The sequence below is a fragment of the Marmota monax genome, unplaced genomic scaffold (assembly GCF_021218885.2).
Source record: "Marmota monax isolate L192 unplaced genomic scaffold, Marmota_monax_Labrador192_F-V1.1 WCK01_AAM20220418_F8-fsc00151, whole genome shotgun sequence".
In the NCBI taxonomy this organism is placed as follows: Eukaryota; Metazoa; Chordata; class Mammalia; order Rodentia; family Sciuridae; genus Marmota; species Marmota monax.
The window spans coordinates 4,278,978-4,295,825 of record NW_026694226.1 but is presented as its reverse complement, the minus strand read 5'-3'; the positions used below and the strand labels follow the sequence as shown (position 1 = coordinate 4,295,825).

General features: G+C 37.0%; 1 protein-coding gene and 1 pseudogene across 1 annotated transcript; both read right to left on the bottom strand.

Annotated features, from left to right (window-relative positions):
• Window positions 1-264: 264 nt before the first annotated feature.
• On the bottom strand, window positions 265-1,168 carry LOC124108311 (olfactory receptor 6C6-like; annotated as a pseudogene).
• A 14,744-nt stretch (window positions 1,169-15,912) lies between these two features.
• Window positions 15,913-16,848, bottom strand: LOC124108218 (olfactory receptor 6C4-like). Its single transcript, XM_046466614.1, has one exon. The coding sequence runs from the start codon at window positions 16,846-16,848 to the stop codon at window positions 15,913-15,915; it is 936 nt and encodes a 311-aa protein (XP_046322570.1).

The following is a 16,848-nucleotide window of genomic DNA, read 5'->3' as shown; positions in this document are numbered from 1 at the left end:
ATAAAACAGCCCCTTTTGAGAATAGACATTTCTAGGTAAAGATGGAATTTGATATTCTGTATTGAAGAAGGCAGTTTATTCCTAGAGATTAGAAAGATCCACTCAGAAGAGAAGTGCAGATAGACATAGCAAACCTAATAAGATATAAATAATCAAGGGAAAAAATGTCAGAGATCTGAAACAACAAATTTTTTTCATTTTGTGTTCCCAAGAATGTTATTTATGTCTAACCTTTGTCCCGTTGTTTTGAAGAGAACAAAACCTTTAGAGCATATGCTTGAGAGCTTCTCTCACCTGCTGGTTCCTCAGGGTGTAAATGAAAGGGTTGAGCAAAGGGGCAACAGAGGTATTGAGACAGCTACACCTTTAGTTAAAGCCACCCTTTCTTTTGCTGATGGATTCATATACATAAAGATACAACTTCCATAAGTAATAGAGACAACTACCATGTGTGAGGAGCAGGTAGAAAAGGCCTTCATTCGTTGTTGACCAGAAGGGAATTTGAGAATGGTTATGATGATGAATGTGTAGGAGAGGATCACTAAAAACAATGTGAGAACAAGCGTCATCACAGCTAAGACAAATGCCATCAATTCTATTAAACGTGTATCTGTACAAGAGATCTGCAGGATGGGGGAAGTGTCACACAGAAAGTGATCAATCACTTTGGAAGCACAGAAATCCAGTTTAAATCCCAGGAACAAAGGGGGGAAGATGATTAAGAGTCCAGCTGCCCAGGAGCTGAGCACCAGTTGGTAGCACACTCTGCTGTTCATAATGACTGGGTAATGCAGGGGTTTGCAGATGGTGACATAGCGGTCATAGGACATGGCAGCCAGGAGGAAAAACTCTGTAATCCCTAATAGAAAAAAAAAAAGAATAATTGAGTTGCACAACCACCATAGGATATTGTTCTGTCTCCAGTGAGAATGCTTATCAGAAACCGTGGAATGCAGACTGTTGTGAAGGAAATTTCCAAGAAGGAAAAATTTCGAAGGAAGAAATACATTGGAGTCTTGAGGCGGGGATCCAGGAGGATGATGATTAAGTTCCCCATCAGGCTCAAGATATAATTGAAAAATAGAAACAGGAAAATCACAATTTGTAGCACAGGGTCACCTGTGAGTCCAAGCAAAATAAACTCTATCTCCGTTGATTGATTCTTCATTTCTCTTTTGTCCTAACAAATTTACAGAAAATAAAAACTAGTATCACAAGTAAGAAGTTGTTTCTTCCTTTTCAGAGATATAAAATTCAATTTTCAAAAACTTACTAATTCACAGACATTCCTCAAATCAGCTTAGAGTTCATCACAATGGACATAACCTTCACTTCATTCATCATGTTTATGAGAACACTGAGAGATCCTTCCCTTGTCCAGAGCTGAGTAAGTCCTACTTTCCAGTTCATAGGACAATTAATAGTCATTTGAAATATAGCTCCTCAATTTGATTCATGTTAATTTATGACCAGTCTTTAAAGTGCTTTATCATAATGGACTGTTCAAATGTTCAATTTTTTGGGGGGGTACCCAGAATTAAACTTGGGCACACTTAACCACAGAGCAACACTCCCACACCTTTCCTGTATTTTATTTAGATACAGGGTCTGACTGAGTTGCTTAGGGCCTCACTAAATTACTGAGGCTGACTTTGAATTTGAGGTCTTTCTGTCTCAGCCTCCTGAGCCACTGGAATTACAGGCATACACCAACACACCTGGCTTGCTATATTTTTAATTTCTGAATTTAGCTAATTTTTCAAGCTAATTGTCATTCAAGTGACACAATGGTTATAAAAAATAGTTTTCTTCCCAGTAGATAGAATAATATATGAGGCTCTGATGAGTATTCAGCAGGGTGAGTGCAGGAATGATCAGATCAAAGCAGTGCCTAAATAATTGAGAAACAGGAAGATAAATAACACAATTCTCAAATGTGAGTCATCATTTGAACCCACTATGATGAACATTATCACTACTTTATGGTTTTCTGTTACTATACTTTGTCTTTTATCAGGTCTAAATGATGGGAGTTAGGGAGTAGTTGTATCTAATAACAGTGATAACTAGTGCTTAAGTTAGAGTTAGCAAAATTATGTTTTAGGTAGAGTTATACAATGCTCTTCATGTTTTACAGGTAGTGTGCTGCTAAGAAAAATAATTTGTATTTCCTAAATATCTTGACAGAAAAATTAAAACTTCATATATTTTAGCAAAATTATAATTCTATAAATGTAGCGAGTAGTGTTTATTTATATGAATATTTAGAATATCCATAAGGTTTGAATAATGCACCTTCTTACAAAATATACAAGAGTTGAGAAGTTATATCATTTCTTGATTAAGAAGTTATAAAGTAGAACAACATGTACAATAATCTGTATTTGGCATTTAAAATTCCCATTCTGAAAAACAAATCTAGTTGAGGTAAGTAACCCGACTGTGTCTGCCTCTTCTGTTTTATTCAGTGTATGAAAGATGACTGATTTTTGAGTGCTTTTTATGGTGAATGATACTTGTGGTCCTCAAATATTTCCAAACAAACAGATAATAATATATGCACTTTTCTTGGGAGAATCAAGCTCCTCCTGTCTGATGACACCTATTTCAGATATGATTCTCTTCCCAATACATTTTCTTATAAATAATTTTGTAATGCTGATGTAGATAACTACATATATATATATATATATATATATATATATAAAACTACATATAAAACTATATATATATATATATATATATATATATATATATATATAAAATACAATATGAGGAGAAAAAAAGGGTAATAGAAACCTAAAGGAAAATAACATTTTTTAAAAGTAAGGTGAATGATTTTAAGAAAAAATTAAATCATTAAGATCAAGAAAGATAATTTTATAAATATATATGTGTAAAGAAGTAATAAGGAAAAAACTTTTAAAACTGAATATGTGAGGCTGGGGATGTGGCTCAAGCCGTAGCGCGCTCGCCTGGCATGCGTGCGGCCCTGGTTCGATCCTCAGCACCACATACAAACAAAAGATGTTGTGTCTGCCGATAACTAAAAAATAAATATTAAAATTCTCTCTCTCATTCTCTCTCTCTCTCTCTCTCTCTCTCTCTCTCTTTCTCTTTAAAAAAATAAAATAAAATAAAACTGAATATGCTTCTATTACTAAAACATTCTTGTTTGCTGATTCCCGAAAATGTAGACTATAATCATGAGTATACTTTAAGTCAAAATGATCTAGGGAGGTGTAAATATGTGATAAAGTTCAAACTTACACTGGGTGGTTGAAGTGCTTTTCAAACAAATTTTGGATAGCATGTAAAGCCTTCTCAAAATAATGATATTTGAATGTCAGGCAAACAAGCTACTAAGTCAATAATCTTGTGCTTATTGAGAACTCCATATGCAACAATTACTATTCTCAATGCTCTGCATGTATTATGTTGGAAAAATTAGATTAAACATTTAAAGAATGTGCTCAGGCTTGCATTCAGAGCAAGGGGTCAGATTAATAGTGGTTATTTTCAGAAGTCCTGGCTTTAAAATCACACAGTTTTCTAAAAGCTCTTACTCAAGTTTTCATAGAAGATTTAACTACAAGCTAGGTTATAAAACACTATTTCTAAAAAGAATTAGTGATATCCCTACAGAAAAATTATTTCTTAGGTGTTTTCATGATCAGGACAAAATAATAAAACCTATTTTAAATTGTTCCTATGTTGCCGCAGTCTGGCTGGGCACAATCAGGAGCCACTTGTCAAAAGAAATTAACTTTATTTTTAGAACCACACACGCCAAACAAAACAGCCTCTCAGGAAAAACCCTCAGAGCCTCAACTGCCACCACCAGCTTTCCACAAGCCTCTCTCTCCCACACAAGCTTCTCTCCACCTCCCACAATCCTCCTGCTCTTGAGGCCGATTGGCTGGGTCACGTGGGCGGAGCCAAAAAAGTCCCCCAATGAGCAGCTCCGTGGTCTGAAAGGGCAGGGAAACAGCCCAATGAGCATCACCGCAGAGGAGCCAATCAGATAGATGTTGCTGGGGCCGAGGAGCCAATCAGCTAGATGTTGCTGGGGCTGCTGTGAGCCAATCATCAGCCGGCAGCTGGAAGTTTGCTGGCAGCTGGAAGTTTGCTGGGGCCCCTTCGGCTGTGGCTCTCAACATCTCCCCCTCTCTGTTTAAACAACAAGCATGTGGCTTAGGGACCGTGCCTGCCTTAGGTTGTCCAATAGTACATATGGTCCTTAGGTTGGTACCATTGCAATTGGATCTTACCCGTCACTGACTACCGGTCCAGTATACAGCCACACCTGTGGAGAGGTCTTTGTACCAGCAGGGGGGTGAGGTTCTTTGCCTCACCTCTGTTGGCCCCCAAATTTTAGCTGGACGATCATGACAAGCAGAAGGGAGGAAGATACACCAAGCCAATTGACGGCTCCTTTTGGAAAAATTGTACCACCAATGACATCATCAGCAAAAATACCCCAACACTACCACAAGTCGCTGCACCAACAGATAGTTCACAATGCATACAGGTGAGCTCACAATGTGTCCAGGCAAGTTCTGCAAGCAGTTCAGTGATGGCTATTGTAGAAGCTGTAGATTGTTTTTATCTTTGACTTCACCAGCACTGGGATGAAGATAGGAATTCTGGCAATAATGGCTAAAGAAAAAATTATGTAACATTACAGAAAGCACTAAAAGAAAACAATTTTCTTAACAATTTACATTGTCTTTAAGAGAATTATTAAATATAATGAAAAGGAAAGGTGAAAGTAAACAAACAGATCTGTTAACCTTCTTTTTTGTTTACATATTAAAACAATCCTCAAAAGTTGTTTACCCAATTTAAATTAAACCATATAAATCACGTGAAAAAAATATTTGGATCCATTTTATCATGAGCGCTCATCATATATGATATATGGACATACATACATTCAAACATATAACACAAAACACAAGTGTGCACACATAATATAATACATACAACACATAACATTATAGTAAAGGCCTTATAACTTTTTACAGGTGAAATCTCCATTGCAATGTTTAAAAACTCTATAGTCAAAAAATAGAACTGATCAGCAAAACATTAACCTAGGCCTGTATGAGCTCAAAAAACAAAATAGAACTTCATGATATGGCAAAGGGCAATAATAAAATAGATATTGAAAAAAGCATCCTGGTTCTGTTGCAGATGTAAGAATAGCCAAACTGGAGTTTTGGATATCAGTTGTTATGGATTTGAGCCAAATCATCTTCTTTTTGGTCTGTACAAATCGCTTTAGTTAATCTTTCTGGAATCCAAATCGGCTGCTGTTCTCCCTGTGGAAACACATAAACAGACCCCCGACTCCAGACAATCACTGGGTCAGGACCTTGGTTAATCTCTCTGGAATCCAAATCGGCTGCTGTTCTCCCTGTGGAAACACACAAACAGACCCCCGACTCCAGACAATTACTGGGTCAGGACCTTTCCATTGTCCTGTTAGAATATCCTTCCAAAGTACCTTGGGCTTATGCACATTTTTTGGACACATATGCCTTTCCGCAGCACTAAGTCCTGATGAATCCAAATTTAAAAAGTTTAGAGTAAAAAGGGTTATTTTAAGTTTATCTTTGGGGAATATATATCCCTTCCCAATTCCTTCTTTTTGCTTTAATAAGTACATTTTAATAGTTTGATGAGCTCTTTCAACTATGCCTTGTCCCTGTGGATTGTATGGGATTCCTGTTATATGAGTAATGCCAAATGTTGAGCAAAATTGTTTAAAAGAGGTAGAAGTATAACCAGGGGCATTATCTGTTTTTAACTGTTTTGGAACACCCACAGTGGCAAAATTTTGTAAGCAATGAGCTATAACATCTTTAGTTTTTTCTCCGGCATGAAGGGAGCCCATCAAAAATCCAGAAGAAGTATCAACTGTAACATGCAAATATTTTAATTTTCCAAATTCTGGCAAGTGTGTGACGTCCATCTGCCAAATATGGTTAGGTATCAATCCTCTAGGATTGACTCCAAGATTAATTTGTGGTAAAAAGGTCACACAATTTTGACATTGTTTTATTATTTGTCTAGCTTGTTCCTTAGTTATTTTAAAACGCTTTTGTAAAGTATTAGCATTGACATGGAACTTTTTATGAAAATTTATAGCTTCTTCTAGTGTAGAAAAAATATGTATGTCATGTGTAGTTTTATCTGCTAAATCATTGCCCAAACTAAGGGCTCCAGGCAATCCTGTATGTGCCCTGATATGTCCTATAAAGAATGGATCTTTTCTGTCCCAGATTAGACTTTGTATAGTGGAAAGCAAAGAGAAAACAGTAGAAGAAGGGGAAATCCTACCAGCATCTTCAAGAGATACTATAGCATTAACTACATACTATCAGAAAATAAATTAAATACAGAATCTTTAAACATCACAAAAGCTTGTAAAACTGCATTAAGCTCTACCTTTTGAGCTGATTGTTTGGGTACTAAAAATGTAAAAGTTTGATCAGGGGTAACTACTGCTGCTGTACCATTACTTGACCCATCAGTGAATATATTTGGAGCATTCATGATAGGTGTTTTTCTTGTCATTTTTGGAAAAATTACAGGATGCAATGACCAAAAAGACAATAAAGGATTAGATGGTAAGTGGTTATCAAATGAAACATTAGATTTGCACATGATTATTGCCCAAGTATTTAACTCATTAGCTAACTCATCAATTTGATTCATAGTATATGGAGTAATAATTTTATTGGGAGAAATTCCAAACACTCCCTTTGCTGCTTTTATTCCTTTAAGTATTAATTGTCCTACAGCCTCAGGATACCTAGTAAGAATAGTGTTAGGAGAATAAGATAAATGTATCCATAATAATGGACCTTCTTGCCAAAATACTCCTGTAGGAATATTTTTTGTTGGTAGTACAATAAATAATAAAGGCAAACTTATATCAATTCTATCCAAATGCATATTTTCCATATATGTTTCAATGATTTTTAATGCCTTTCTTGCTTCAGGCGTTAACATTCGGGGTGAATTTGGATCTGATGGACCTTTTAGGATATCAAATAAAGGTCCCAACTCTCCTGTTGGTATACCTAAATAAGGCCTTATCCAATTTATGTCTCCTAATAACTTTTGAAAGTCATTAAGTGATTTGAGTTGATCTACTCGTATTTGAATTTTTGGTGGACGGACCATGGTTGAGGATAATAGAACTCCTAAATAATTAATTGGAAAATTTAATTGTACTTTATCTATTGCTATCTCTAGATTATAATTTTTTAATAAGTTTGTAAGTGTGGCATAACATTCTAGCAATGTGTTTTTATCTTTGTGTGCTAATAATACATCATCCATATAGTGAAATATTTGTAGTTCAGGATTTTGATTTCTAAGTGGCTGGATTACTTTGTTAACATAAATTTGACACATAGTTGGGCTGTTAGCCATCCCTTGAGGGAGTACTTTCCATTCATATCTCTGATCAGGACCTTCATGATTCAGTGCAGGGATAGTAAATGCAAAACGTGGACTATCCTCAGGATGAATTGGAATTGAAAAAAAACAATCTTTAATATCTATAACTAAAACATACCAGGTTTTTGGCAAAGCAGACAACTGAGGAATCCCTGATTGAGCAGGTCCCATAATAACCATCTCATTATTAATGGCTCTTAAATCTTGCAATAATCTCCATTTACCAGATTTCTTTTTGATGACAAAAATGGGAGTATTATGGGGAGATACAGAAGGTTGTATATGTCCTTCCGCTAATTGTTGTTTGACCAGGTCATGGGCTGCTTGTATCTTTTCTTTAGTCAGGGGCCACTGAGGAACCCATACTGGTCTTTCTGATTTCCAAGTAATTTTTATTGTCTCAGTGGCCCTTTCTGAAAATCCAATCCATGTCTTTCTGTTCTTGATCTATTTGTATTGGTGCTGCTATACCTTGTTCTTGTTTTTCTAATCTTTTTCCTTTCCTAAAACCTTGTCTAGTCATAATAGTGGGTGCATTTTGGTTGATGTTATTTGTTAATGTCAAACCTAATTGATCTAGGACATCTCGTCCCCATAAATTTACGGGAAGATGATCCAATACATATGGCTGTATAGTTCCTTCACATCCTTCAGGATCCTTCCAATCTAATACCATTGCACTTCTACGGGGATTAGTCGCCACTCCTAGGCCTCGAAGCGTTTGAGTGGCTTGTTGTAATGGCCAATGTTTTGGCCATTCTTGACGAGAGATGATGCTAAGGTCTGCACCTGTATCCAGTAGCCCATTAAATTCATGTCCTTGAATATTTAGTTTTAGCATGGGGCGAGAATCTAAATTTAAAGAAAGCATAGCCCAATCTACACCTGTGGAGCCTAATCCCTTGGAACCTCTTTCTACAGTACGACTGGAAAATTTATCATGTAGGCTGGGTATTATTAGTAACTGTGCTATTCTATCTCCTGGTGAAATTACTGATATACCCTTTGGAGAACTGGCTATAATTTTTATTTCACCTTCATAATCGGGATCAATTACCCCAGGACTTATCATAAGTCCTTTTAGAGTAGAAGAGCTGCGTCCCAATAATAAGCCTACTGTTCCTTTGGGAAGAGGTCCTTTCACCCCTGTGGGAATGATTTGAACTCCCATCTCTGGAGTTAGTACTGCTCTGGCGGAGGCGCAGATGTCCAACCCTGCGCTCCCTCTGGTTTGTCTGATGAGGGATCTGATGGACAATGTGTCCTGGGCACTACCCTGATGGGGTTGCTGAGTTCCTCCAGTGCTCCATATATTTGTGGTTTTGGGCCCCGGAGCATTGGGCCCCCCTGTCCATTTTTTGGCAATGGAGCCCGATGCTTTTCTCCACGATATCGTGGATAAACACCTGGTCCTTGTTCATTTTTTGATAATGGAGTACCCTCTATGGTGGTTTGAGAACGGCATTCATTAGCCCAATGTCTCCCTCTACGGCATCGTGGACAAATACCTGGTATTCTACTCCTTTGATACCTAGTTTTGTTAAACCCTCCTCCAATGGGGCAATTCCTTTTAAAATGTCCTGTTTGTTCACAATTGTAGCATGTTCTTGGCCTGGCATCTAAAGCCTGTTTTACTGCAGCTGCCACAATTTGCCCTTGTTCATTAATGTCTCTGGCATCTAAAGCCTGTTTTACTGCAGCTGCCACGACTTGCTCTTGTTCATTAATGTCTCTACATAATTTAATATATGTGTTTAAATCTTCATGTTTCCATGGTCTAATAATGTCTCTGCACCAACGATTCGCTTGCTCATAAGCCAGGTGTTTTAGTAATGGCATTGCTTGTTCTGTATTCCCAAAAACTCTGGTAGCTGTTTGAATAAGCCTATCTACAAATTCAGCATAAGGTTCATTAGCTCCTTGTATTACCTTAGATAATTGACCTTGTAAACCTCCATGTCCTTGTAAAGTCTTCCATGCCTTAATTGCATCTGCAGCAATTTGTGCGTATACGCCAGGATCATATGCAATTTGTTGCTGCTGGTCCTCATAAGGTCCTTTTCCTAACAACATATCTAGATTTCTCTGAGGATAACCAGCTGCTGCATTTCGCCTAGCCGTCTCCTTGCAAAATTCCTCATTGGCAACCTTCCATAACAGGTATTGTCCTCCATTTAGCACAGCTTTACACATATTAGCCCAATCTGCTGGCGTCATGTTCAAGTTGTTAATGGATTCGACCATGCTTACAGTGAAGGGTGCTTGAGGACCATAGGTTGTTACAGCCTCTTTTAGCTGCTTCACTGTTTTGAAATTTAAAACTTGGTAAAATCGCTGCCCTCCTGCCTCAAATACAGGGCATGTTAATATTTGAGACCTTGTCTCAGGATCCCAACTATCAACTGCGGGGGTTGGGGACCTCCCAGCATATGGAGGTGGCCTTGTTAGTTGGACACTTACGTCCTCTGGTGATAGAAAGGTGTTAGTAGCAGTCTCCTGTAGAGGTGGTGCTGTTGGTTGGACACTTACACCCTCTGGTGATAGAAAGGTGTTAGTAGCAGTCTCCTGTTGTAACTTTCCCCCTGATGGCTTTTTCTGTTTTACACTTTCTTTCTCTGTCTGACTAGCTTGAGAGGCCTTCTCTTTTACTTGAATCTTTTCCTCTGTCTGACTAACTTGAGAGACCTTCTCTTTTACTTGAATCATTATGTCTTCTTCTTCCTCTACCATTGTCTGAACTGAAGGCTTTGGACTAAGCAAACAAGATATGAACATCCACAATGGCAATGCTGGCAGAGTCCCTGGGCTTTTCTTTTCTATTCTTTTTAAATCTTCACCATGATGGTTCCATTGTGATATATTTAACAACTCCTCCTTAAAAAGCCATGGGCTACATTTTTGTATTGTATCAATGTATGCCCTGATTGTTCTTGATTTTACTGAGATGCCTCCTTCCTCTAACAATTTACTTAACACTCTTTCAGTTTGTTTTTTACTAATTTCTGATCCCGTATTTCTACTATAATACAACCCAACAAGATAATGCCTAACAAAACTGAAACTGAGTGAAACAAAATTGGAACAACACAAAATCATTATAATAGCCTCCTGAAATGTCCATCCGTCCTTTCTCCCTATCTGTTCCTCAGATGTGAGCGGTTTTTCTTCCATCTTACACATCTCCAGGGACAGGCAACTTAAAACAAAAGTGAAACAAAATAACAAAAGAAGAATCTTAAAATGGCTACCCATCCTCTCGCCCTGCCCTCAGGGGCGAGCAGTTCACTTACCCTCAGTCGCTCCCCGTGCGAGCCACCAAATGCCGCAGTCTGGCTGGGCACAATCAGGAGCCACTTGTCAAAAGAAACTAACTTTATTTTTAGAACCACACACGCCAAACAAAACAGCCTCTCAGGAAAAACCCTCAGAGCCTCAACTGCCACCACCGGCTTTCCACAAGCCTCTCTCTCCCACACAAGCTTCTCTCCACCTCCCACAATCCTCCTGCTCTTGAGGCCGATTGGCTGGGTCACATGGGCGGAGCCAAAAAAGTCCCCCAATGAGCAGCTCCGTGGTCTGAAAGGGCAGGGAAACAGCCCAATGAGCATCACCGCAGAGGAGCCAATCAGATAGATGTTGCTGGGGCCGAGGAGCCAATCAGCTAGATGTTGCTGGGGCTGCTGTGAGCCAATCATCAGCCGGCAGCTGGAAGTTTGCTGGCAGCTGGAAGTTTGCTGGGGCCCCTTCAGCTGTGGCTCTCAACACTATGTAAAATCTTGTGTTTTGCATTGAGGATATTAACAGAATTATTTTCAACATTGAAAGCATAATTAATTCTTCAGAGATTAGAATGTATATAAAAGTAAACAAACAAACAAACAAAAAGAGGTTTTCCCAGTGAATTTAAAGAAGGAGATATTTGAGTATTTGGATCTTTAGATGGGCCTTAAGTTATGCTAGGCAGATGAAGTAGGATAAGCCAAAGAAAAGAAATGGCTCCAGCCTAATTTGGTTGAAAACAGTATCCAGAGTCCCCCTGTTTAATTGAATCTAATAAAAGCATAAAACACTGGAAAGAGCAGCGGCCCATTCCCAGAGTTCTTTACCACATTCAGATGATTGTGAAATTATATATCATAAAATTATCTAATTTACACAAATCATTTCAATGGCAACACTAATATAAATGTTCAATTTTGTAATAAACTAGAATTTCCTCATATCAAACTATTGATTTTTCCTGGTTTAGCAATCACACATACCATGTATATGTACAAAACACACGCTGTAAAGGAAAATAGTATATATCATGTGAACACGAGCCAATAAATGCAATTGTATGCACTTTTGTTGAAAATAGTGAATACCCCATAAAAATTAAAACTTAAAAGTCTTGTCAGTGTAAAACCATTATTTTATCTTAATTTTATCTGTAATATTTCACATGTATACACAAGCTGAAGTATAGTTAGTAGTCAAAACACTCACCATTTAGTAGTTTAACACACATTGGTATACACTTATTTGGGCCAACCTTCTGCACTTCCATGCTTAACTCATCGTCTTGGTCAGCAGAGAGCACTGATGATCTGTTTTTCTCCCTAAGCACTTAATTCTACTTAAAACATATAATTGATTTAAATATTACTTTAGAAATATTATTTTTGACTAATTTATTACATGTTCTTAGAAAATTTATCAAATCATCTTCTTTTCTAAAATTTACTATAACCCACTTATCTGAAGTATCATACTCCTTGCTAAATGTGATATGCAATGAAATATGAAAATTATACCATGAAGAATTTATGTCTTCTGTCTTACAGGAAAATATCTAACAACAAAAAAGAATTCTCATGGTAAGTGAGATCCCCAAACATCATTTCCTAAGAGATTGCTAAATTGTCAATTACAGAAGGGTTTTCTACAAACATACCCCCACACACACACACTTGCTTTTAAATGTTTTAACTTTGTCTCCAAAGAATTCTGTGCGTGCTGCTGTATGAGTTGATTGCCTACCACACACCCAGTCCTAGATACACAGTTTAGGATTTAGAAACAGAGAGAAAGAAAAATATTTTTAACTTGACAGGAAAAGTGAATATATAAGATGGAAAAAATATAGCCTCTTAAAGACAAATTACCCTCAGGCTAAATGTGTTATACTACAGATACCTTATTTCTTTGGGTTTATTCACTAAACAATAATATCCTGTCAAACACACTACATCAACTCATGGAAATATTTTAAATCTGTTAATGGCTGCATAGTCTTTCTCTGTAAGGATGTGTCATAATAGATTTAATTGCCCCTCATATTTTGCCTAATAGATTTTTTCCAATATTGACAATTAGAGTGCACCAATGAAGAAAATCTAATAGTCAATAGTAATGATGTATTCTCAGAGAAAGTCATCAGTATCATTTGCCACTGACTACAAGAGCAAAATTTTAAAATACCAATGTAATTGTTTTCGCTTGTTTTTATAACATTTAGGGTAATTGGAAAGCATAAGACCTGAAAACTCTTTTGTTTCTCTCATATGGTTAATTTATGAAGTTGAAAATTTTGTCTGATAATATGGAAAAAGAATATAAAATGAGTAACTGATGTTTCATTACATATATTTTTATATTTTTTCTGAAGATATGCCTAGGTATATTATAAGTAGTACTTATAGAAATGCAAACATTAAACACAAAAGTTGTGCAATTGAAAGTACAATTTTTCATATGATATTTGCTTTAAAACACTTAATCAATCTCTTTGTAAAATCTATTTGATACTGTCTCATAATACCCAATCTAAGAAAAACAATGATACCTGGTTTCTGCTAACTCTTACACAAATAGCTCATCTTCCCCTAATAGTTGCTCTTTATCTTTGTTCAATTGTTCAGTGACATACTAATGTTTAAGGATGTTATGTTCTAAATTCTCACCAACAGCTCTTTCATAATTTTTAACAGTAACACATCTTTTAAACATTTTTTGAGTATACCATTTCATTAATTTCCAGGATAAATTTAACATTGCTTAATATGAACATGTTTGAAACTTGTAATAGCCCTTTTTTGAGGAGAAAGATAACAATTGAGAATTTTACATAACTCACACAAAATTTCACAAATTTTAATATATTTTTATTGAAAAATGTACTTTAACCATATATCTGTGAAACTGCAGGTAACATATCCCTTATCTCTCCAGTCTTGTTTCCAAGAAGAAGAAAGAAAACTACAACAAAAAGGGCTGTGCTCGAATTAAAAAGCTTCTGCTCAGCAAAACAAATGATCAGCAGATCAAGGAGATAATCTACAGAATGGGAGAAAATCTTGCCAGCTCTTCTTCCAGAATATATATAAAGACCTCAAAAACTTACAAAGAATCCAATAAAAAATGGGCAAGTGATCTGAATAGATACTTCTCAAAAGAAGAAATAAAATGGCCAAAAAAAAAATGAAGAAATGCCCAATATTGTAGGGATTTTGACCATGGAAATAACCAGGGAAGCGTTCCTCTGGTGAGCAAACTCCCAGTGGGTAACTGTCACTCTGTTTACTACCCTTAGAATGCCCTGCAGTTTCTCCTAGGAACTAGTAAAATAACTAATACATGTGCTATGTCTAGCTGCTACGGCAATGCCAGTAGAGTCTTATCAGCCTTGCCCTTGATCTCAGGCATACAGCTCCTGGGAATAAAGGAACTCTCTTATTAGACAACCACAGTGTTCACTGAGCCTAAACCTGTGCTCACAACAGTAACTTTATACAATGGACTTTCTTGAGAGCTACACAAAGCTCCTAACATTTCACATTGCAACTTAGCATGTAACTGAGGAATAAACTGCATAATGTTGCTAAATCTGTAATCTGCCTGGTAACACAATGAACAATATGTACTAATGATGCCAATGACCTAATGTAACCTATTGATATATCTAATAAGAGCTGGGAGCTTGGCCATTCTGCCATTCTGCCGTATTTCTCTTCTGCCTCTGCATCTTGTCCTTTTTTAAAAAATTTCCCTTTCACAATCTTTTTAGCAACCAAGGAAATGAAAATCAAAGCTACTATAAGGTTTTGTCTTACCACAGTTAATGGTTATTATCAAAACAACAACAAATATCAAATGCTGGCAAGGATGTGGACAAAAAGGAATTGTTCTACATTGTTGGTGAGGTTGTAAATTAGTACAATTACTGTGGAAATAGTATGGAAGTGCCTCAAGAAACTGAAAAATATGAAAAAAAGGATGTTTGGATATATAGGCCTGAGTATTTTCACATTTTGAACCCTATGAACAATTGGAATTATAACTGTGATGCATTCTTCCTTAGTAAGAAGTGGTAAGCAGGTGGTTCAGGGGTCTATACTATGCAAGAGAGGAAAGACTTCCCTCTGGAGCTGTCCTCATCTCCTTTCCTAGGTGCTAAGCTAATGCATTAAATCCCATATCATGTATGTGGAGACATGGTGACTTAAGAGGTAAAAAAAAAATCTATACACTGAAATAGTTGTAATCACCAAATGATGGTGGGAGAGATAGATGGTCATGGGGGACATAAATAGCCATAGAGTTGGGATTGTTAATATTCTTGAGGATGTCAGATGCCAGGTGGTTCCACTTAAGCAGAGAAGCCAGGGGTCTACCATCCTCACAATGATGGGCAAGGTCAGAGGGGTATCCAATGGACCTTCAAGCAGGAGCTGTGGAGACCATGACATAGCATCCTTATTAACAACCCTAACTGCCCCAGAATCATCTATAAATGTGTCCTCTAAATGTTAGGCACAGCCTTGTTACACTCTTGTCTTGGTGGATTTTTATCATTGCCAAAATTCCCTGTGAGTAAAATAAAATAAAAGGAGTATCTTCATAAATAAAGCTGTTTAAAACCATAGAAAAAGTGTTCTTGTAGAGTATTTTTGGGCATAGTTTATGAACAATCTCTTCTGAGAAACAGCCAGTCATATTTAACACAGTACATTTACAACTTTTTGATAATAATAAAATAATTACTATTTTTTTTTACTTCCGAACATTCTAGAAAAGTGTTCTATCATCGACCTGTATCCACACTCTGATAATTAGTGATGAGTCCTAGAGCTCCTTGGGGGATAGAGAGTTGATCATTCAGCTTGTCATATTTATGATAAGCAAAAAAGTTTTCAAGCACATTTTTTTGGTTTTTGTTTGTTTGTTCATTTTGTCTGTGTTTGCATGGTTTTAAAAATACTCTCCTCTTTTTTTAAATCTAAAAGTTATCCCCTGAACAAATTTGAATTAACCTTCTTTAATTAACCATTTTTTTTGGTGGAAATTTAATCTAAACTTCAATAGGTACTTACATTGAATTCATCTAAGAAATCACTTTAACAACTGAAGAGCACCTTCAGGAACATCTTTTAACAATTTTCATTCGTTTTGAGGCCACTAAAATAAATGAAGATGCACAATTTTTCTGGCCATTTCCTTGAAGGCTTGTTTTACCTGTTTATTCCTTAGAGTGTAAATGAATGGATTCAGTAAAGGGGCAACAGAATTATTGAGCACAGCTACTCCCTTATTGAAAGCAACTCCTTCTTTCACTGAAGGCTTTATGTACATGAAGATGCAGCTTCCATAAGAGAGGGAGATGACAATCATGTGGGAAGAACATGTGGAAAAGGCCTTTTTCCTTTGCTGAGCAGAAGGGATCTTCAGAATGGTCCTGATGATGTTTGTGTAGGAGAGGATCACCAGCACCAGTGTGACTACCAGTGTCAGAAGTGCTAAGATAAAGTCGAATAGTTCCAGTAGACTAGTGTCTGAGCAAGAGATTTCTATGAGGGGTCCATAGTCACAGTAATAATGATTTAGCACATTGGACCCACAGAAATCCAGATGACTGGTCAGGATGATTGGGAACAAGATGATCAGGAAGCCACACAGCCAAGAGCAGAGAACCATCTGGAGGCAAATCCTGCTGTTCATAATGGTGGTATAATGCAGAGGTTTGCAGATGGCCACATAGCGATCAAAGGACATGGCAGTCAGAAGGTAAAATTCAGTGGCCCCAAAGAAAATAGCAAAGAAATATTGAGTGAAGCATCCAGCAAAGCTGATAGTCTTGATCCCAGTTGAGATGCTGAATAGCAGCCTAGGAGTGAAAGTGGATGTAAAGGAAATTTCTAGGAAGGAGAAATTCCGGAGGAAGAAATACATGGGAGTCTGGAGGTGGGAGTCCAGCAGGGTGAGGATGATGATTGTCAGATTCCCAATGATGCTGAACAGGTATGTGAGGAGGAGAAATATGAAAATGATAATCTGAAGCTCTGGAATATCTGTTAGTCCAAGAAGGATGAATTCAGTCAAAGAGTGGTTTTTCAT

Bases quoted from the DNA above. Each gene is read 5' to 3' on its own strand.
- LOC124108218 (XM_046466614.1), bottom strand. From the start codon at position 16,848: ATGAAAAACCACTCTTTGACTGAATTCATCCTTCTTGGACTAACAGAT.